At 45.1% G+C, this 22,302-nt stretch overlaps 2 protein-coding genes across 2 annotated transcripts in view; one reads left to right on the top strand and one right to left on the bottom strand.

The window, feature by feature from the left end:
- Window positions 1–591: 591 nt before the first annotated feature.
- HEATR4 (HEAT repeat containing 4) overlaps window positions 592–22,302 on the bottom strand; it is a 38,539-nt gene continuing 16,828 nt past the window's right edge. The window contains exons 9-16 of the mRNA XM_021679545.2: window positions 21,506–21,624; window positions 20,641–20,821; window positions 20,050–20,119; window positions 18,990–19,179; window positions 17,651–17,729; window positions 16,749–16,908; window positions 15,309–15,367; window positions 592–750 (exon numbers count right to left, since the gene is read on the bottom strand). Of these exons, the coding sequence (XP_021535220.1) occupies window positions 592–750; window positions 15,309–15,367; window positions 16,749–16,908; window positions 17,651–17,729; window positions 18,990–19,179; window positions 20,050–20,119; window positions 20,641–20,821; window positions 21,506–21,624 (1,017 nt within the window). The remainder of the gene's footprint in view (window positions 751–15,308; window positions 15,368–16,748; window positions 16,909–17,650; window positions 17,730–18,989; window positions 19,180–20,049; window positions 20,120–20,640; window positions 20,822–21,505; window positions 21,625–22,302) is intronic.
- RIOX1 (ribosomal oxygenase 1) lies at window positions 13,193–15,609 on the top strand. Its single transcript, XM_021679546.1, has one exon. It carries the CDS (start codon window positions 13,209–13,211, stop codon window positions 15,180–15,182), a length of 1,974 nt encoding a protein of 657 aa, XP_021535221.1. The 5' UTR covers window positions 13,193–13,208; the 3' UTR covers window positions 15,183–15,609.

The raw sequence follows: 22,302 nt of genomic DNA, 5'->3' as shown, positions 1-22,302 counted from the left end.
AGCATTGTGAAACTTCAGTGATGCTTCCAAGGGATCTCAGAGTGTTCATATGCCCACCTATGTGGTGCGAGGGAGAATGATCGTGCCAGCCTGGTCTTCTTGTAACACTCTTGTAAAGAACTTGCTCTAGAACAAGACTAGAATTGTAGATTAAAAAAAAAAAATCACCTAAGCTGTCCCTTTCCTAGACAAATGGTATTTTAGTTTGGGTTTCAGAGGGCTCTTCGTATAGCTTGCAAAGGATGATGGGTCTTTTAATATTTGTACTCTAGTAAAATTTGGAGCTCTGACCTATAATTAGTATATAACCTTTCTAGGGTATGGAAAAATAGGTTCAATCACCTAATGTGATGTCAATTTTCTTTAACCCTCTGTGTAAATGGTGCACATTAAAAAACCAGGACTACTGTTAGATTTTTCTTTATAAACATAATGACAAAAAGACTGTACAAGATCAATTAAAAAAGCAGAATGGGTCCACTGCTGTCTGTCTTGGAGTAAGAGAAAGGCTCATGCTAGAAATGATCACCTTTCCTTCCAGGGGAAGAGGACATGACCCTGGAAAACATTTCTCTCTGAGTATTTACCCAGCTAGAGATCCGGGTTGTCAGATCCAAATGGTCCCACCATAATCCTTTTTTCCCGGGCAGTGCGCAGATCTTTCACAGATGACAATTGACCTCTGCTTCTTGTGTGTAGGTCCAGGACTGGACTCTGTGACCAGGGATTTGGTGTGCGGGACCTCACAGGCTGCAGAGAAATATTAACACATGAGTGCCTATGCCTATGCCGAACACATGGTCTCATGTAAAAGGTAGACCCAAAGAGAAAGCCTCTTCAGCCACGGTTTATCAGAATAGCTCTATGAACTAGTACAATAAATAAGAAAGTAGAATTTAGGACAAGACCTGTCCTTCTTTGACCCCCGTCAGAAGCCTAACGTGGCAAATATGCCTGAATTTCCCACCCAAGAAGGCTTGGGCATCTGCATGATGACCTTTGGGGTTAGCCTGCATTTTTAATGTCTTTACTATTATGCAGAAGTAGCAGCAGTGATGGGACGCCCTTGTATCTGTGACTAAAGAGACCTATTCCCGGGGCATGCTGAGAAGGTGGATTCACTCAGGGTGAACAGTCCCAGGGGACAGAGCACTGCTCTATCTCAACCCCATAAACCAATGTAGTGATGGCCAGGGCTGAGCTTGTACCTAGGTTACAGCATCCTCGGGAGTCTAGGTTGTTCTAATATGAATCAAGTTTTCTGCATTACTCCATGGGCTAATAAAAGGGATGTCCTCTGTGGAGAAAAAAGGACCCTCACACATTGTTGGGCTCCCCCGTGAGCAGAGAGTCTGCTTGAGATTCTCACTCTCTCTCTCCCTTCGCACCTCCCACACTCGTGCACACCTCTCTTAAATAATAAAACAGCAACATGTAAATGCTAGAATAAATTAGATCCTTTGCATCTATTTAAACTTAAAATGAAAACACTTTTTTTTAAAGATTTTTAAAAAAATTTTTAAGTAATCTCGGGCGCCTGGGTGGCTCAGATGGTTAAGCCGCTGCCTTCGGCTCAGGTCATGATCCCAGGGTCCTGGGATCAAGTCCCACATCGGGTTCCCTGCTCAGCGGGGAGCCTGCTTCTCCCTCTGCCTCTCTCTCTGTCTCTTATAAATAAATAAATAAAATCTTTTTAAAAAAAATTAAAAAATTTTTTAAGTAATCTCTACACCCAATATGGGGCTTGAACTCATGACCCTGATATCAAGAGTCACGTGTTCTACTGACTGAGCCAGCCACATGTCCCAAAATGAAAATACTTTGGATGTCAATTTAAAAAGTTAAAAAGACGACAAAGCTTTTCACAGTTCTTTTAGAGGGTACATAAGCAAAAGAGTTGGAAGTTCAACATTCTAGACAGCATTTTTCATGATTTGTACTAGGACTTGGCCGGCTTTTACTATAAAGGGCCAGATAATAAATATCTTAGGTTTTGAGGGGCAGATGGTCTGTCTCAAAACTACTCAACTCTGCTGTTGTAGCATAAAAGTAGCACAAGCAGTTTGTAATGAATGAGTGTGGCTGTGTTCCAATATAGGTTTACTTGTGGGCACTGCCATTTGAGTTTTGTATACATTTTATGTCACAAAATATTATTCTCCTTCTGATTTTTCAACCATTCAAAAATATAAAAATCATTCCAGTCCACAGAGTGTATAAAAAAACAGGACACAGGGGCACCTGGGTGGCTCAGATGGTTAAGCGTCTGCCTTCGGCTCAGGTCATGATCCCAGGGTCCTGGGATCGAGCCCCACATCCGGCTCCCTGCCTGGCAGGGAGCCTGCTTCTCCCTCTCCCTCTACTGTTCCCCCTGCTTGTACTCTCTCGCTCTATCAAATAAATAAATAAAACCTTTAAAAAAAAAAAAACAAAAAACAGGACACAGGCTGGATTTGGTCAGAGGGCCACAATTTGTTGACCCCTGATTTATATTAATTGGGTGAATTAGTCTTTTTTTTTTTTTTTAAAGACTTTTATTTATTTGACAGAGAGAGACACAGCGAGAGAGGGAACACAAGCAGGGGGAGTGGGAGAGGGAGAAGCAGGCCTCCCGCCGAGCAGGGAGCCCGATGCGGGGCTCCATCCCAGGACCCTGGGATCATGACCTGAGCCGAGGGCAGATGCTTAACGACTGAGCCACCCAGGCGCCCCAAGTCTTACAAATTAGTAAATCAGTAGTCTCAAAGCTAGACTGTAATCTGTCTCACATTTGCCAAAGCAAAGGCCTAGTCCTTGAGGCCTTAAGCAAAATAAATCAGAAATAGATGAATTAAACATGAAAGTTCTTCTATTGCCAATAATCCCATTCCCAGAGGCAACATCTGTCTTCAGTTTGGTATTTATCTTTCCAGATATTCAGCTGTGCAGATACACATACATATGCACACAACATATATGTTTTTAAAGACACTAGGGTGCCTGGCTGGCTCAGTCTGCAGAGCATGTGACTCTATTATTTATTTATTTACTTACTTACTTACTTACTTACTTACTTACTTATTTACTTTATTTATTTATTTATTTATTGACACAGAGAGAGAGACAGCTAGAGAGGGAACACAAGCAGGGGGAGTGGGAGAGGGAGAAGCAGGCTCCTGGCTGAGCAGGGAGCCCGATGTGGGCCTCGATCCCAGGACTCTGGGATCGTGACCTGAGCCAAAGGCAGACGCTTAACGACTGAGCCACCCAGGCGCCCCGAGCATGTGACTCTTGATCTCAGGGTTGTAAATTCAAGCCCACATTGAGTGTAGAGATTACATAAAATTAAAGGATTTTTCAAAAAATAAGTAAATAAAAAATAAACTATATATGTATATATATAATATATAAATGTAGATGAGTTGTGGTTTTTTTAAGATTTTTATTTATTTATTTGACAGAGAGAACGAGCGAGCGAGCAGATAAGCAGGGGGAGCGGCAGGCAAAGGGAGAAGCAGACTCCCCACTGAGCAAAGAGCCTGATGCAGGACTTGATCCCAGGACCCTGGGATCATGACCTGAGCCAAAGGCAGACGCTTAACCAACCGAGCCACCCAGGTGCCCCATGAGTTGTGTTTTTTTAACAAAAAATAAGACAACATATATATTGTTCTGCAATTTGATTTTTCAATTTATTATATATACTTTTTTTTTTTTTTTTTTTTTTAGGTGGGGAGAGAGAGAAAGAGAATCTTAAGCAGGCTCCATACCCAGTGTGGAGCTCAATCTCACAACTCTGAGATCATGACTTGAGCTGAAATCAAGAGTTCGGAACTTAACCAACTGAGCCACCCAGGGGCCCCTCAATTTACAATATATTTTAAACATCTTCCTTGTCATTCTTTTTAACAATTACCAATTAATAGGCATTTGAATCATTTCCAATTTTGAAATTATAAGCAATGAACACCTCTGTATCTTTGTACACATGGGTGAATATTTTCTTTTTTCTTTTTTAAAGATTTTATTTTTTAAATTTTATTTATTTATTTATTTGAGAGAGAGCATGCGAGAGTAGTACTAGCAGTGGGGGAGAGTCAGAGGGAGAGGGAGAAGCAGAAGCTCCGCTGAGCAGGGAGCCTGACGTGGGGCTCCATCCCAGCACCCCGGGATCATGACCTGAGCCAAAGACAGACTCTTAACCAACTGAGCCACCCAGGCGCCCCTAAATATTTTATTTTTAAGTAATCCCTCCACCCATTGTGGGGCTTGAACTTACAACCCCAAGATCAAGAGTTGCATGCTCTACCGACTGAGCCAGCCAGGTGCACATGGGTGAATATTTCAAAGGACAGATTCCTAAAAGTACAATTACTGGGTTTAAAGACATTCAAATTTTTAGGGGCGCCTGGGTGGCTCAGTTGGTTAGGCGACTGCCTTCGGCTCAGGTCATGATCCTGGAGTCCCTGGATCGAGTCCCGCATCGGGCTTCCTGCTCGGCAGGGAGTCTGCTTCGTCCTCTGACCCTATCCCCTCTCAGGTGTTCTCTCTCTCTAATAAATAAATAAAATCTTTAAAAAGAAAATAAAAAAAAATAATAAAGACATTCAAATTTTTATACTGATGCAATCATCCCAAAGTTTATCCTAGGGTTTCTCAATCTTGATATCATAGACATTTGGGCTTCAGTCTTTGTTGTAGGGCTGTACTGTACATTGTAGAATGTTTGTTAGCATCTCTAGCCTCTACCAGTTATATGTCAGCAACAACCCCCCTGTTGTGACAACCAAAAAAATGTCTCTAGACAACGCCAAATGTCCCCTGGGGGCAAAATCACTGGGTGGAGAACCATGGCCCTGGACATTTGTTTTCTTTTTTTTCCTTTTATTTCACTTTTTTTCCTATTCCCCTTTCAACAACCTCTTATATTATCCTTCCTTCACGAAGGAAAAGTACTTAAAGGAACTGTGATTCAGTACATACCACTTGTGAGATAATAGAAAAAATATATATTGGTTTCTCCCACCACCCATTCCTGGCACAGAGTACTGAAACCCTCATAATTTCCTAATAATAAGAACACTAAGAGCACTTCTTGTTCTAATATTTGTCTTTGACCCCTCCCCAGACAGAGGGATCTTAAAACCTTTGTAGATTGGGGCACCTGGGTGGCTCAGTCGTTAAGCATCTGCCTTCGGCTCAGGTCATGATCCCGGGGTCCTGGGATCGAGCCCCGCATCAGGCTCCCTGCTCAGCTAGAGGCCTGCTTCTCCCTCTCCCACTCCCCCTGCTTGTGTTCCCTCTCTCGCTATGTATCTCTCTGTCAAATAAATAAATAAAAACTTAAAAAAAAAAACTTCATAAATTCTTAAGTGATAAGAGCATGTGGAGCATCTTTTGGTCTATTGAGGCAACCGTAGACTGGCTTCTGGGTTGGGGTTGGTCACCAGAAAGACCAAGCCATGATTAGAAGCTTGGGATTTTTGGCCCACCCCTCATCCTTTAGAGAGGGGAAAGGAGCTAGAAACCAAGTTAATAATTAATCATGCCTGTGTAAGGAAGCCTCCATAAAAATACCAATAGTATGGAGCCCAGAGAGTTTCTGGTTGGTGAAACATCCACACCAGGAGTGTGACATACCCCAACTCCACAGGGACAGAAGCTCCTGCTGTCAGGACCCTCCCAGACCTCCCCCTATGTAGCTCTTGGTCTGGCTGTTCATCTGTCTCCCTTATCATATCCTTTTTTTTTTTTTAAGATTTTATTTATTTATTTGAGAGAGAGAATGAGAGAGAGAGAGAGAGCACATGAGAAGGGGGAGGGTCAGAGGGAGAAGCAGACTCCCTGCTGAGCAGGGAGCCCGATGTGGGACTCGATCCTGGGACTCCAGGATCATGACCTGAGCTGAAGGCAGTCGCTCAACCAACTGAGCCACCCAGGCGCCCTCCCTTATCATATCCTTAATAAACTGGTCAATGTAAGTGTTTCCAAGTTTTGTGAGCCACCCTCAGAAATTAATAGAACCTGAGGCGGGGGCTGTGGGAACCTCACAACCCCGTTTGTTTTGTAGTCAAATTGGACAGAAGTTGAGGGTAACCTGGGGACCTACTACTTGTAATTGGCATCTGAAGTAGGGTGGGAACAGTCTTGTGGGCCTGAGCCCTTAACCTGTGGAATCAGATGCTATCTCCAGGTAGATAGTGTTCGAATTTAGTTAAGTTGTAGGACCCCAGCTGGTGTTGCAGAGAATTGCTTGTGGTGGGGGGAAAACCCTCATGTATTTGGTGACCAGAGTGTCAGAAATGAAGTGTTGTGAATGTTCTGTAGGCGAAGGGTAAAGGAGACACATAAGAAAGACACGGGAGGAGGAAAGAACTGGGTTTTTCCTTATACAAGAGGGGAAAATGGTTTTTCAATACAACACCCCTCTGTTATTGAGATAGGGAAACTGAAGGGACCCCATGAAAAAAAGCTGTTTGGGTTTTGTTTTGTTTTGTTTTTTGTTTGTTTGTTTTTGCTCCTTTCCCTGCTTGTCTTCTCACTAGGACCTGTACTCCTGCCCTGCATCATGGCTTCTAGTACAAATGTATGTCCTCCTTGTAAGGTCAAGGAGCTTATGATTTCTTTGGAGTCTCCCAGCACAATAGCATCTAAGGACTGACCGGGTGGGGTGGTCATGTACGTTTTTCAAGACCACAGGCTCCAGACACCACTGACTCCTGATGCCAAGACCCCTGACTCCGGGGCATGAGTGACTTATGGAGGACATCTGAGCACTCATCCTTGTTTTGACTCGTACAGACTTCATCTGTAACCAGACTACTGTCCTCAATAAAAACTCCGGACCCCAAGCAAAGACGAGACTTACTCTTCTTTCCTTTCTGAGTCTCCCAGACACTCTGTCTGCATCTGCACTCTCTCTGTCTTCAATAAACTCTGTTCTCACTTCCTGTCCACTCACATTTGATTTCTATCCTGCGTGAAGCCAAGGACCCTCTTGGTTGGTCCTGAGGACCCCCTCTGGGTCCTCAGACCCAGGCAGCTGGTGTGATTATGGGCTCAAGTGTGTCCCCTCCCTCCCAAATTCATATATTGAAGTCCTAACCCCTAGTATCTCAGAATGTGATATTTGGAGATAGTCTTTAGAGGGGTAATTAAGTTAAAATGAGGTCATTTAAAGTGGACCCTAATCCAATATGAACTAAAAGAAGGAAATTTGGACACAGATTTGTACAGAGGAAAGACCATGTGAAAACAGGGAGAAGACAGCCTTCCGCCAAGACAAGGGGCCAGCTCTCAGAAACCAGCTCTGCCAATACCTCAATCTCAGACTTCCGGTCTCCAGAACTGTGAGAAAATAAATTTCTTTTGTTTAAGCCATCAAGTCTGTAGTATTTTGTTATGACAGCCCTAGCAAACTCATATACCCTCCCAGTGTATTTGAATTTTAAATAAAGAATGAGTAAAAAAGTCAATGACCAATCCAAAGGGATAACTATCTAACAATGGGTTTTGGCAGGGGAGATAATTTGGGGTATTTTCCTGAGAGGCTTCAGATCATTCTATGTAAGCTTAAACATGGAGTTGGCTTTATTCAACTTGTTTTCTATAGTAGCTTCTCTGATGAACAATTATTAACTTCTATAATCTTAATGTCAGGTTCCTTTGATTTATTTAAAGGGGAATTCTACTGATTCAAAAAAACCAGAAGAGCAAGGCAGGCAATGATTCGAGATCACAAAATATGAAATGAGTTTGGGAACGTGAAGTTTGTTGCTTAGAAAGCACTGTATTTTTTTTAAACCAGTTTTTTTTTTAAGGTTTTATTTATTTATTTGTCAGAGAAAGAGAGAGTGAGAGAGAGAGAGAGAGCATGCACACAAGCAGGGGGAATGGGCAGAGAGAGAAACAGACTCCCCGCTGAGCAAGAAGTCCAGTGAAGAACTCGATCACAGGACCCTGGGGTCATGACCCAAGCCAAGGGCAGACACTTAACAACTGAGCCATCCAGGCACCTGAAAACACTGTATTTTTTAATCACACAAGTGATTTGTCACAGCACTCCAGCTGGTCTGAAGGGTTAACTTGCTTCAAGTTAACACACTCCTTGCTTGCTGACTTAAGGCTCTTCATCTGTAACAGAACTAATTTACTTTCAGGGCGCCTGGGTGGCTCAGCCAATTAAGAGTCTGCCTTCAGCTCAGGTCATGATCCCAGGATCCTGGGATTGAGCCCCGCATCGAGCTCCCTGCTCATCGGGGAGCCTTGCTTCTCCCTCTCTCACTCCCTCTGCTTGTGTTCCCTCTCCTACTATCTCTCTCTGTCAAATAAATAAATAAAATCTTAAAAAAGAAAAAGAATAATTTACTTTCTTTGAGATTTGCAGGCCACTGGCCTTGGGGAATAAAGGACCACAACGTTCCCAGGCCACCACAGAGGCCAGCAAGTCTGAAGCCCCCTTAGCTTTCTAATTAGCCCAGCAATCTTTTAGCAAAATGTTTTTCATTTTTAAGGTCACACAAATGACTTTACTGGCCTCCCTTTGCGCGTCTGTAGAACTTGCCCTCCTTTGCAGAAAGAACAGAGTACTTACTCTTGCATAAGCCCTGGGCACCAAGGAACCAGAACTTACTTACTTACTTACTTTATTTATTTATTTATTTATTTTAAGATTGATTTATTTGAGAGAGAGTGTGAGCGTGGGGGGGGGGGGGGGGGGGGGGGGGGGGGGGGGCGCAGGCAGAAGGAGAGGGAGAGAGAGAGAATCTCAAGCAGACTCCCCACTGAGCGTGAAGCCTGATGCAGGGCTCCATCTTACGACCCTGAAATCATGACCTGAGCCAAAATCAAGAGTTGGACTCTTAACCTACTGAGCCACCCAGGTGCCTTGGAACCAGAACTTCTTGCACAACCTCCGAGTACCAAAATAACTCTGTAGCTGGCATCGTCGCGTCTATATTCAAGATATGACACAGACCACTGCACTCCGTTAACTGATTAAACCCCTTTAAAAATCTTGGGCCAGGCAGAAGCCTGGGAGTTGGCCTATTCAGGTGGCCAGCCTCCGGAATAAAGCTCACACTCCTTTCCAAAAAACTTGTCTCTTGAGTATTGGCTTTTCGAGTGATGGGCAGCCAAACTTGGGTTTCAGTAATGATGTATGTTTTATGTAGAAAACCCAGAACATACAAACAAGTAAAGAAGAAGAAAATAAAAATCACCTGAATCCCACCATCCAAAGATAATCGCTGTTAAATATTGTGGCGTAAAGACTCCCCAACTTTCTTGAGTAATATGTATTCTTAGAAAGAAACAACAGGCCCCAGTGGAGTCACTTTTGCTAAACCCCACCAAGCCTCAACACCTAACCTAATTGCACTTCTAGCCATTCCCAGCAGTGGAATTTTATACCAATTAGTTTGGAATTTCCAGATCTGCACTAGTGAGGTAAACTGCATGATAAGACCCCTTGCCTTCCCCTAAGGGAAGGTAACCTTACCTGAAATAATCCACTCTTTTAACTTCTTTGTCCCACCCTCTTTCTGCCAGCAAGAAACCTGCCATTTTGTACAACTTGGAGTTCCTTGCTACTTGCTAGATGGGATGCTGCCTGATTCATAAATTGTTGAATAAAGCCAATTAGATCTTCAAATGTATTCAAATTTTGTTTTTTAACAGTATGGATGTATGTATGGATAGACAGGTATACACATACACATTACACATACGTAAATGTCCCCCGAATGGGATCGTACAATACTTATTTTGTCTTTTATTTCCCCACCCAGTGATACATTAAGAACATTACTCCAGGGCGCCTGGGTGGCTCAGTCGTTAAGCGTCTGCCTTCGGCTCAGGTCATGATCCCGGGGTCCTGGGATCGAGTCCCGCATCAGGCTCCCTGCTCTGCGGGAAGCCTGCTTCTCCCTCCCCCACTCCCCCTGCTTGTGTTTCCTCTCTCATTGTGTCTCTCTCTGTCAAATAAATAAATAAAATCTTAAAAAAAAAAAAAAAAAAAGAACATTACTCCATGTCATTGAATTGTATTTCTGAAGATGGTTATTAAGATCTGCTCTTAGAGTGAGAACTAAGTAGCACCACAGGAAAAGTGATGAAATTTAAAATAAGTCAGGCTCCAAAAGATGCCTCTCAGTCACAAGGGAATCTCAAAGACAGACAGCAACAACATTCTTTGAGGAAATCACAAAATGTTGAGAAAAGAAAAAGATGAGGTCACAGGAAGGACTGGGAGGAGATGTTTGTACAGGATGTAGAAAAGATACATTCACAGCCCTCTTCTAGCTGAGTTTATACCCCAGCTTTGTGAGCCGAGGAGCACAGCTCATCCCCCTAGTTCACTGCAGGATGTGTATTGAAAACCACTCCCTCAAAGGCAATTAAAGCTCCCAGTGACAAACCAGACCTGCCCTCTTCAACATTTCCCCAAGGGATCTGATATTACGGCCTTGCCAGCACACACAGCCTGTGTGTCAGTTAGGAAGAGGGCTCCCCCTCCTGCTGTCCTTTCTAGACACTGCAGCCCTAAACTAGGGCACAGGAATTGGGAGACTATCATTTGGTATCAGCTCATACTGCTCCCCCCAGCCCACCCTAGCTCATACTTCGATTCCTGGTCTGTTCCTCACACAATGGACTTGTCTGATATGATTTACTTAAACTTCTACAGAACATATGCAAAAATAATCTTAATCTCCACATCCCCACACCCCAAACCAGGCTAGGGACACACAAGCCATCTTACAGGGCTTTGCTCCATAATAATAAATTATTATTACTATAGCTATCATTTTTTAAGTGTTTAGCTCTGTACCAGACCCTATGCTAAGTGCCTTAGATGCATTATTTTATCCTTACAACAACTCAATGAAGAAGTAGGTTCAGGGGAGCCTGGGTGGCTCAGTCGTTAAACGTCTACCTTCAGCTTGGGTCATGATCCTGGGGTCCTGGGATCGAGCCCCGCATCGGGCTCCCCGGAGAGCCTGCTTCTCCCTCTCCCACTCCCCCTGCTTGTGTTCCCTCTCTTGCTGTCTCTCTCTGTCAAATAAATAAAAACTTAAAAAAAAAAAAGTAAGTTCAATTATTATTCCCATTTTACAGATGAGATTACTGAGACCGAAGAGAGTAACTTGACTCAGCTAATGCCACAGATAATGAGTGAGAAGGAATCAATTCTAGTTGGTCGGCTTCCCGCAAACATTTCCTGTGCACCTCCTGTATGAAAGGCAGTATACTAAACTCAAGAGAAAAAGGCATACAGCAGTCCTTTCTTTGAAATCCCACCATCCTTGAAAGAGTTTACAGTTTAGGAAGGAAAATGACAAGTACATAATATACCAATACAAGGCATAAGGTGCTAAGTTCATGTGAAAGGGTCAAAGTTCTCTTGTGATTAGAGATGCGAGGGCCTTTGAGGAGATGGAATGTGAAATGGGCTTTAATAAGGGTTTTCACAAAAGACGTTTGGAGGACAGCATTTAGGGGAAACGGCATGAGTAAAGAAAGGTATGGCAAACACAGGCAAGGAAGAGCAAATAGTTAAACTTCTAGAAGTAGAGCTTAGGGGAACTGTGACTGATAAAGCTGTAACATTACGTGACTTCAGAACCTAGCTACAGAGCTCGGATTGGTCGACGGAGTACCAGATGGGTTTTGAGTGAGGTAATGGTAAATTTGGGGCCACAACTTGAGAACATTTGTTGTCACTACCTGTGTTATAAACTGGCATAGGGAGAGATCAAAGTTAGAGACCAGTTGGGAAACTTATAATAGACCAAAGTTTCTTGGTCTCAGCACTAATGACATTCTGGGTCAGATAAATATCTGGTGGGGGAGAGTGTCCTTTGCACTGCAGGTGTTTAACAGTATGTCTGGCCTCTACCCACTGCATATTTTAGTATTCTGCCCCATTCCCAGTGTTTCCTGGGAGGCAAAATCACCCCAGTTGAGGACAACTGTATTAGACCATATTACAGTCAGAAATTTAAAAAGGTGAATGTGACCCGTGGACAGGGGTAAAACATAAAAGCTTTGGCAAGTGTTTGGATAGAAGTGTGACTGAAGAGGATGGAAGGATCAAACAGATGTAGTCTAACATACTCCTAATTGCTTGCAACACTGTAAACTTCAGAAGGGCAATTTGGTAAACCCTTTTGAAGGGAGTTTGGTAAAACCTATTAACAATCACAAAAGCTATCTTGCCCTTTGACCCAGCAATTCCATTCCTGAAAATTTATCTCAAATGATTCAAATGAAGACACAATCTTCATGTACAAAGCAACAATATTTACAGAGAATAGTGACCTTGCTGTTCTCAACAATTGCACCCTCATGCCTACCACATTTAATAGTGCCTGTTAAATGAGAGGCTCAGATTTAAGAGGTCAATTTAAGATTCAGAGAAAGTGTGATGGAAGATTCTGAGAGAAGTCGTAGCTAAGGAAACAAAACCCCGGATGGGGTGGAAAGGGCAGATATCAAGAACGCAAGTAGAAACGCTTATAACTTCTTATTCCCATATCATAGAGGGCAAGGACTCAGATTTTGTATATCCTTGCATTCTTTTTTTTTTTTTTAAGGTAGGCTCCACCCCCAACGTGGGGCTTGAACTCACAACTCAGACCAAGGATCACACGCTCTGCTCTACATTCTGAGCCAGCCAGGGGCTCCCCCCAACCCCAAAAGACTGAGATTTTTTGTATTGGTCAAAGGAAGGAAGGAAATTAGGGAGTCAATCAGTGACGTCATCTGCTGAGAAAGAAGACCCGGTGGACCCGAGGTTTGAACTTTGCCCGAGGAATCTCGATCTTTGCCCAAGAACATTCCTTGAAAATAGGAATTGTGAGCTTTTCCGTGCAAAGTTGGGGGAGAACACGCTGTTCAGAAATCAGGACGTCCTAAGGAACACCCCAATATACAGAGATTAAAGATGAAGAGTTAATTAAGTAGACAACTTTCTTTCTCCCGGAGTCCCCAGCAACTTGGTTTTTAAATTGCGTGGAACCCTTGCTAATTCGGCAGGGACACCGCTATTCTGTGAGAAGCTGGGTACTGCCAGCCGGGTGAGCGTGAGGCGCCGGGTGGAAGAATGGCAGGCGTGGCCAACCGGGAGGCGGCTGGAGGCCGCGCCCCCTTCCCAGAGTGCCTCGCTGCGGCTCCCCGCGAGAGCCCTTTTCTACCCAGCCCCGCCGGCCTCGGAAGGGGCTCCCGCTATGGACGGGCTGCGGACTAGCACGGGGCTGTTGAGGCGCGGGAGGTTGAGACGCCGGCGCCAGCCGCAGCCACACAGCGGGTCGGTCCTGGCCCTGCCCCTGAGGCCCAGGAAGATCCGAAGGCAGCTTAGGAGAAGCGTGGCGTCCCGCATGGCCGCACTGAGGGCCCAGACGCTGCCCAGCGAGGACTCGGAGGACTCGAGGGTGGAGTCGACGGTCGACGATCCGGGGGACCCGCTGCCTGGTGGGGCGGCGGCCATCCCCGATGCGGCCCGGCGGGAGCCGTATGGCCACCTGGGGCCTGCAGAGCTGCTGGAGGCCTCGCCCGCGGCCCGCTCCCTCCAGACACCCCGCTCCCTGGTGGAGGCGCAGACCCCGCCGGCCCGCCTGGTGGAGGCGCAGACTCCGCCGGCCCGCCTGGTGCCGGCTTCCGCGCCGCCCGCGCGCCTGGTGGAGGTGCCCGCCGCGCCGGCCCGCGTGGTAGAAACCTCGGCCCTGCTATGCAATGCCCAGCACTTGGCGGCCGCCCCTCTGTCCGTAGCCCCCGCCACGCTGTCGGGGCCGCAGGTGGACAGCACGGGCGGGGAGCTGGCCTGGGACTCCCCGCTGCAGCGCGTCCTGGCCGAGCTGAACCGCATCCCCAGCAGTCGGCGGCGGGCATCGCGCCTCTTCGAGTGGCTCATCTCGCCCATGCCGCCCGACCATTTCTACCGGCGCCTGTGGGAGCGGGAGGCGGTGCTGGTGCGGCGGCAGGACCACGCCTACTACCAGGGGCTTTTCTCCACCGCAGACCTGGACTCCATGCTGCGCCACGAGGAGGTGCAGTTCGGGCAGCACCTGGACGCCGCTCGCTACGTCAACGGGCGGCGCGAGACCCTGAACCCGCCCGGCCGCGCGCTGCCCGCCGCCGCCTGGTCCCTGTACCAGGCCGGCTGCTCCCTGCGCCTCCTCTGTCCGCAGGCTTTCTCGACCACCGTGTGGCAGTTTTTGGCTGTGCTCCAGGAGCAGTTTGGAAGCATGGCAGGCTCCAACATTTACCTCACGCCCCCCAACTCGCAGGGCTTTGCCCCCCACTACGACGACATCGAGGCTTTTGTGCTGCAGCTGGAAGGTAGGAAACTCTGGCGCGTGTACCGACCCCGGGTCCCGACGGAGGAGCTGGCCCTGACATCCAGTCCCAACTTCAGCCAGGACGACCTCGGTGAGCCGGTGCTGCAGACCGTGCTGGAACCCGGAGATTTGCTCTATTTTCCTCGGGGCTTCATTCACCAAGCCGAATGCCAGGATGGGGTGCACTCTCTGCACCTCACCTTGTCCACGTACCAGCGCAATACCTGGGGCGACTTCCTGGAGGCCGTACTGCCTCTGGCAGTGCAGGCTGCAATGGAAGAAAATGTGGAATTCCGAAGGGGTCTCCCCCGAGACTTCATGGATTACATGGGGGCCCAGCACTCGGATTCTAAGGATCCACGAAGAACGGCTTTTATGGAGAAGGTGCGAGTCCTGGTTGCCCGCTTGGGACACTTTGCTCCTGTCGATGCTGTGGCTGACCAGCGAGCCAAAGACTTCATCCACGACTCTCTGCCCCCTGTGCTGACTGATAGGGAGAGGGCACTAAGTGTTTATGGGCTCCCAATTCGCTGGGAGGCTGGCGAACCTGTGAACGTGGGGGCCCAGTTGACAACGGAAACAGAAGTGCACATGCTGCAGGATGGGATAGCTCGGCTGGTGGGTGAGGGAGGCCATTTGTTTCTCTATTATACAGTGGAGAACTCCCGTGTTTATCATCTGGAAGAGCCCAAGTGCTTGGAGATATACCCTCAGCAAGCTGATGCCATGGAACTCTTGCTGCGCTCCTACCCAGAGTTTGTGAGAGTAGGGGACCTGCCCTGTGACACTGTGGAGGACCAGCTTTCCTTGGCAACCATGTTATATGACAAGGGGCTGCTGCTCACCAAGATGCCTCTAACCTGAACTAGTTTCTTGTTGATTGCTGGAAGCAAGACAGTGGTGATTCTCTTAACTACCATTACCACCTTTTTGGCAGGGGGCTGGGGGATGGGTGGGGGGATTCATGTTCTTACCTTGAGAACCATTTACCTTTATGACTGCTTTAATGTCACAAATTTCAGATGGCTTTCTAGGAATCACCACTTCATCTAGGCACAAAAGCAAAAGCAGAAGTTGGAGGTGGAAAAAGGAGCTCTTTCTGCAGAAGTAACTTTGATCCCTGATTATTTCAGAGCACCAGCCTCATCATCACCCCCAGGCTTCAGTGTACTGTGTAGCACTTGCTGTGTCCTTCTGCTTGAGACATCAGATGTTTTTATTTGGGATTTGCATCCTTCATTGAGTTCTCTTTCCTCAGTTTGGGGGGAGGGTTGGGGTCAGTATCCTGTTTGTTACTGTGAGTTTGTATGTTAGAAAAGTTATTAAAGTGCCAAAGAATGTTTATCTTTTTTAAGGCTAGATTATTATGTGACGTGTTTGAAGGAATTGGGTGGGGGGGGGTAGGGAAAATCTGTAATGGCTGAGGTGAAAGGTAACTTGGGGTGGCTGTAGGATTGGGGCCAATTATATAACTTTGGGGGTAATTTATTTTAATCATGCTACTTGAACCCCAAACATCACAATCCTATTGGAAAAGTTAAGAGTGTATTATGTTTTTGTTCAGTGCTTGCTTGCATCAGTAGCTGGCATTGCTCCCAAAGGGCAGCATGTCACCTACTTGTGCCTCAGTCAATCAACTTGTAGCAAGCTGGCCATGAAGGAAAGGAAGGCTGGTGTTCAAGTTACTTTCCACTCTCATTTTTTTCTGGCAGTTGGAGGAATCTTCCCCAAACCTGGCAAGTGACTGTTCTCGTGGTTGGTGGAAGAGAGCCTGGTATACCAGAGAGAGCACGGGACTTGGAGCCAGAAGACCTGGGTTTGGGGTGGTGGCTGGTAGGCAGCTGACTGAATGAGCTGAGGCTGCTGCTACGCCTGGGCACACAGATTTTGTAAGTATATTTTGGTATAGCTTGATGTCTGCACTTCATTTAGGTTGTCTGGAACTTTAAGATCCTATCACCATAACTGACAGGTGCAGTTATATAAGGTTGAGAATTTTATGAAGTTTTTTTTAAGTTGGGAAAGCATGGATATACATAAAGTGATAGCTTTCTCTCCAACCCCACTTTCCAGAGGTAACTACTATTAAAAGTTAAACTTACAAGGCTTTGTTTGGATGCATAATCAAACATAACAGTAGTTTTTGTTTTGTTTTCCTAACCTCTCATTTTTTTACCTAACTTTCAAATCCGTTAAATTAGAACTACCTCATTCTTTTTTCTTTTTTTTAAGGGACAAAATAGCAAATTAAAAGCCAGGGAGCGGGCAGGAAAAAAATAAAAGGACTGAGAAGATGGTGGCCAAAAACGAAAGGTAGCAGCCTTTCCTGACTCATCCTACAGGGCTAGAAACTAAACTTCCCAAATGTCCAGATCCCAGAAGAGGCTTGTTAAAGGAGTCGAGGCATACGACTCACCCTTGGAAACCTACCCTGAAAAGTTTCTTGTAGAAAAGTATGGAGTTTCAGTGGTTTTTGCCCCTCCTTGGGTTGCAAGTAAATACGTTTTGTTTCTTCCTTCACTTTTCCTATGACCCTCTCCATCTTGAATATTTTCTCTGTCAGCAAGTCCTTTTGGCTTAGTATTTGAATCTAGATCAGAAGAAATGATGTTGAAAAAAACTATTAGGCTGCAAATCATCAAAAACCATTAATAAAGTAACTTACTGCATTGTGCTTATTGGTATTAGGTCGTACAATCCCTCGGCATTCTTCTGATGTTGGCTGGACATTTTTTACACCCATTAATGAAAAATCTACTTTAGCTTTTTGGGCATGATGAAAGGAACCTGCTAAGAAATGCTTGCTTTGTGTGAAGCTGGTTTTGTGAATTATATGAAGAAAGAATCTTATATTTTTAAAGTCTTTGTCCCTCTATTTCTTCATCTCATCTAACAGCTTTGAAAAATTAGAACCGCCTGTTCAGCTAGAGCATTCCTTTGGTAAAACCCCAGTTTAGGGATTAAGGAAAATTAAAAAGAAAAAAATCAAGGGGGCTAGCTCCAGTCACTCATTCCTTCTCTAGGTCTACTTATAAAAAAGAACAACTTGGGTTTAGTTGATGGTGGGGAGAAAATGGGAAGGGAAGGAAAAACAAGTATTTCAGAAATAATAACCCATTTTGAGGGTTACTTGATAGGGCTGACAGGATTATTGTTTTTACTTTGTCTTTACTAGGATTTTATAATGTGATTTTTGCATAAATGTTTTGTATCTTCAGAAAATATGGTACCTGTGTGGTTGTAGAAAGTATTTCTGTGATGGAGAAAAGGGTCTAAGGAACTCTTGAGAGTCCTGAATTTTCTCTTGAAAACATGGCTTGCACTTAACTTACCCTGTTCTTGATCTTCTGAAGCATTTCTTGGTTTCCTTTATTTTCTAAGTTGAGTATCTTCATTGCCTGATGAATTTCCCTGAAAGATAAAAGGAACTTCTTAGATCATTTTTTTTTTTTAATTTAGGAAGTTGGGGGTGGGAAGGGCAGAGGGGGAGAGAGAATTCTAAGCAGGCTCCACACCCTGAGCTGAAATCAAGAGTCAGATGCTTAACCAACTGAGCCACCCAGGTGTCCCAGATTGTTCTTACTCTTTTTTCTTTCCTTTTTTTAAAGATTTTATTTATTTTTGAGAGAGAGAGCTGGGGGGGGAGGGGGAAGGGCAGAGGGAGAAGCAGACTCCTTCCTCACTGAGCAGAGAGCCCGATGTGGGGCTCGATCCCAGTACCCTGGGATCGTGACCTGAGCCAAAGGCAGACACTTAACCGACTGAGCCACCCCGGCGCCCCAGGTTGTTCTTATTCTTAAAAAAAAAAGCATAAGGGTAGACAATAGAGGAGTAGGATCAATCAAGAATCCTAAATTCTAATCCCAATCCTAACTGCGGTTTTGCTAAGCTTTTCTGCAAAAATGGTATGATGCTTAGCTTATAAAGATGTTGTGTAGTTTTTAAGATGATATATTTGAAGATACTAATGGTACCATTTATTGAACACTTTCATGGTGTATACTAAACATGTCATCTCTTTAATCATCACCACAGACCCATAAGGCAGACAATTACCTGCATGTGATATCTGAAAAAATGAGCTCAGAAAGTTTAAGTAACTACCCATGTTCACATAGCTAGTGTATGCCTGAGCTGGGATTCAAACTCTGGTCTTTTTGGGGCGCCTGGGTGGCTCAGTCATTAAGCGTCTGCCTTTGGCTCAGGTCATGATCTCAGGGTCCTGGGATCGAGCCCCGCATCGGGCTCCCTGCTCAGCGGGAAGCCTGCTTCTCCCTCTCCCACTCCCCCTGCTTGTGTTCCCTCTCTTGCTGTGTCTCTCTGTTAAATAAATAAATAAATAAAATCTTTAAAAAAAAAAACAAAAAAAACTCTGGTCTTTTTGACTCTAAAGCCTGTCATCACAGTAGGCACTTGATAAATGTTAGCTGAATAAATGAATCATTTAAAACCACCTGGGATGGAGAACAGGTATGTGAACTACATAACCTGACTTTTCATTCAATTAGGCCAGTTTTTCTGTTACCCACTTAAGTAGGCAGGTGAATGGCACAGGTGAGCCTGTACTTACAACCATTAGGCATCCTGGAAAGGCAGGGATATATTCTGTTAAAAAGGATGGGAGAATTGGCGGTACAAGAGGTCGTGGCAGGATTCAGGTTTAGAGCTTACTTTAGAACAGCCTCATGGTTCTCTAGGAGCAGCACGTCTAGGAAGGTGTCCCTGACCCGGTCCCCTTGAAGATTGAGGGCTAGGATGCTACGGCAAGCTTCTAGTCGTACACCTGGTGACTCTTCATAATGGATGGCCCAGAGCAGGAGGTCTGTCAGCTGGGGACTCACTTGGCCAATCTGACCCAAAGCTGCAGAGATTAGAGGGCAGCATGTTCCACTGTCACTTAAGATGGAGTTGGCTGTATCCTAACATCCAGAAATGGCCTTATTAACAAATAACAGTAATGATATATAGACAGCTGCCTGCTAAATTAAGTATTGCAAACATTAAACTATTTTGTTAGTATCTTCTCTTTTGGATGACAATTAATTATCATTAGAATTTTAGGGATGGGTTAGAGTAGGACATCTCCAAAAGATTCCTGTGGGGATGAGGAGGAAGGATCCATCCCATCCTTGCCTATTAGGATGTGAGAATACACTACTTTACTTATTTATGTAGGGAATGAGATGTGGGACAGATAACCCAGAAGACCAGCAAGGTCTTGGCAAGATAGTCAAGGCAAGATAATGGGGAAAGGAGACACAATTACTTAACAGGTTTACCTAAAGCTACTTAACAGGTTTACCTAAAGCAGAGATGGTCAACGAGAGCAGGAATGCCAAAAATCCTTAAAAAGAAACTAGGAAAGTTTGAGGTCAGGGTTTTAAATCGGCAGCAGTCTTGAATCGTCTTTTACAGGGTCCTATAGTTGAGGCCTCCAGAGCAAGTGTATCCAATAGCGGATACCTACTTAGAACTTAGTACTAAATCTGTTGGCAGGGACTGTTTTTTTAGCCCTTTGCCATAACAGATTTGACATAAACCTAGATTCAGAATCCTTAACGAAAAATTAAAAAGAAGAAAATAACCTTCAATTTCTCAGGCAAGAACTTCTGAGAAGGTGTAACCATCTCTTCCCCTACATTCTACCCCCTTCCTAGGGAGAGTCTGGGGATTCATACCAGCATGTGAGAAGGTATTTGAGGTTGAGAAGCTGGGGCCTCTCCCATACTACCTTGAATGGCAAATGCCTTGATTTTCCAGTAAGGATCCCTCTGTATCAGATTCAAAAGGCATTCAAGGACCTGGGATGAATAAAAGGGCAGTGTTGAGTGGAGAGAATCAGAGCAAGAATGAACCAGAGACAGGGACCCCTCTCATCTCTAAAACGTGCTATCTATGGGCTTCTGTCAATTCTAGTGACAAATGAGCTGGAAGCTGAAGTACTAGCCTGCACACATAGTGTATTCGCTGAATTATCTCCTGTCTAGATTGATTTTCCTCAACCCACAGTTCTGTGGTCATACAGGCTTCTTTAGAACACCTCCAATCAGGTTTTCCCCTAATAACTAGGGATTATAACTCCATTCACTGAAGTTGATCCTAAAGCCCATAACTGAGAACAGTTAAGTCTTGTGCTCCCTGGGAGCTAAATGTGGTTCTAACTGACTCATTGATGTGGCCAGTCTACCCCCTCACCTTCCTGGTTCTAATCTTTCATTCTGTGCGTCCACAGAATGGTGAGTGTAGTATGCACAAGGGAAGCTCAGGGTAATGCCCTCTTCAGGTTAATTAGGTAAGATGGGAAAGTGTTTCTTTGACTCACCATCTGATTGCGGATCTGCAGGGCGCCTGCTGCCAAACAGGCTGCCCGCCGAACTGCCATGAAATCATCAGAGAAGCAGCTCAGGAAGCTTGGGAGAAGCCTGACAGTCAGGACCTTGAGCCCACCAATCAGGGAGAGAGCTTCCACACGCTCCTGGAAATTTCCTTGACTCAGCTTGACTCTGGAAGGCACAAGTGCTTTTATTTTCCCACCTTAAACTTTGGCATTCCCACCACTAATGCCCTCAAAATAAAATCCGATGTCTGTAGGCTCTCCATTATCCATTCCCACCCTTTCCTAGTCAGCCTTATGCCCATGAGGTTAAGTTTCACTGGGGACAGACCTCAACTGTCTTACTTATTTCAACCCCTATTACTAGCATATGCTGGGCACAAAACGATGTTGAATGGTTCCATAAAGGAAACTTTCACGTACCTCTTGCTACAGTCAAGTTCTCTTCACTGTCCTCACATGTGCCACCCTCATTTTTGTATTTATATTCGGCTCCCAGCCTGGAATGTCTTTCCTTCTCTCTGCCTATGTAGTCTAATCCATCCTCCATGAAAGTTGACCTTACAAAGCATTTGTGTATCTTGCCTATATAATCAGAATCATGTCGTACTTTCGAACTCTGAAACATCCAAAACAGTATCTAACACCTAATGGGCACTCTGATTCTTTCCTTAGCCACATTGTTAGTGTCTATAAGGGCTGGTAATGTTTTATTTTTAAAATAGTCCTGCAGTGGGACCCCGTACAATGCTGAGCATACGAAGCAGCTCAACAGATGCTGGCTGGCTGGATCCCAGGCTTCCTGAACACTTAAGAGAAAAGTCTCACTGAGTTCATGTTAACTAGGTTTTACCTGATGGTATTGTACACCTCCTTCCCAAAGCTCATTCGCCCCAGAGCTTGGGCAGCTGCATGTCTTACTTTCTTATTCCAGTCACTCAGCATCATCTGGATCAACTTATGTTTCATATCCTATAAATAGGAGTAATAATTAGCTGCCATTTATTGAATGTCAGTTTTGTGCTTGGTACTGTGCGGTGTTTTTACCCATCACTTAATCCTCCCAAACAATCCAGTGAAACAGATTACCATTTACAGATGACAAAATGGAGGCTTAGGTTTACTTGCCCAAGATTAACCTGTTGGATGCTAGAGTCAGGACTCAAGACCTAGTCTGTTTTATAAGCTTATGCTTTAAACTGCTATACTATGGGGGCGCCTGGGTGGCTCAGTCGGTTAATCGGCTGCCTTCGGCTCAGGTCATGATCCCGGGGTCCTGGGATCGAGCCCCACATCCGGCTCCCTGCTCTGCAGGGAGCCTGCTTCTCCCTCTCCCTCTGCCTGCCTCTCTGCCTACTTGTGCTCTCTATTTCTCTGTCAAATAAATAAATAAATCTTTAAAAAAAACAAAAACAAACAAAAAACTGCTGTACTATGTGAGGACCAACGTTACCTGTACTTGAGGGACTTAACATTTGATGGTTATACACTAATAAGGTGACACTCATTCCAGTTTGCCTGGAACTTTTCTGGGATTAGTACTAAAACTCCTATGTCCTGGACAAACCAGGACAGTTGGCCACCCTATATATTAGTACTTCATTCAGAAGGGAAGAGACCAAGATTACTACAGTTGTAGTTCATCACTGT

Source organism: Neomonachus schauinslandi, chromosome 9 (assembly GCF_002201575.2).
Source record: "Neomonachus schauinslandi chromosome 9, ASM220157v2, whole genome shotgun sequence".
Lineage (NCBI taxonomy): Eukaryota > Metazoa > Chordata > Mammalia > Carnivora > Phocidae > Neomonachus > Neomonachus schauinslandi.
The sequence above is the reverse complement of the archived record's forward strand: the minus strand, read 5'-3'. Positions and strand labels throughout refer to the sequence as shown.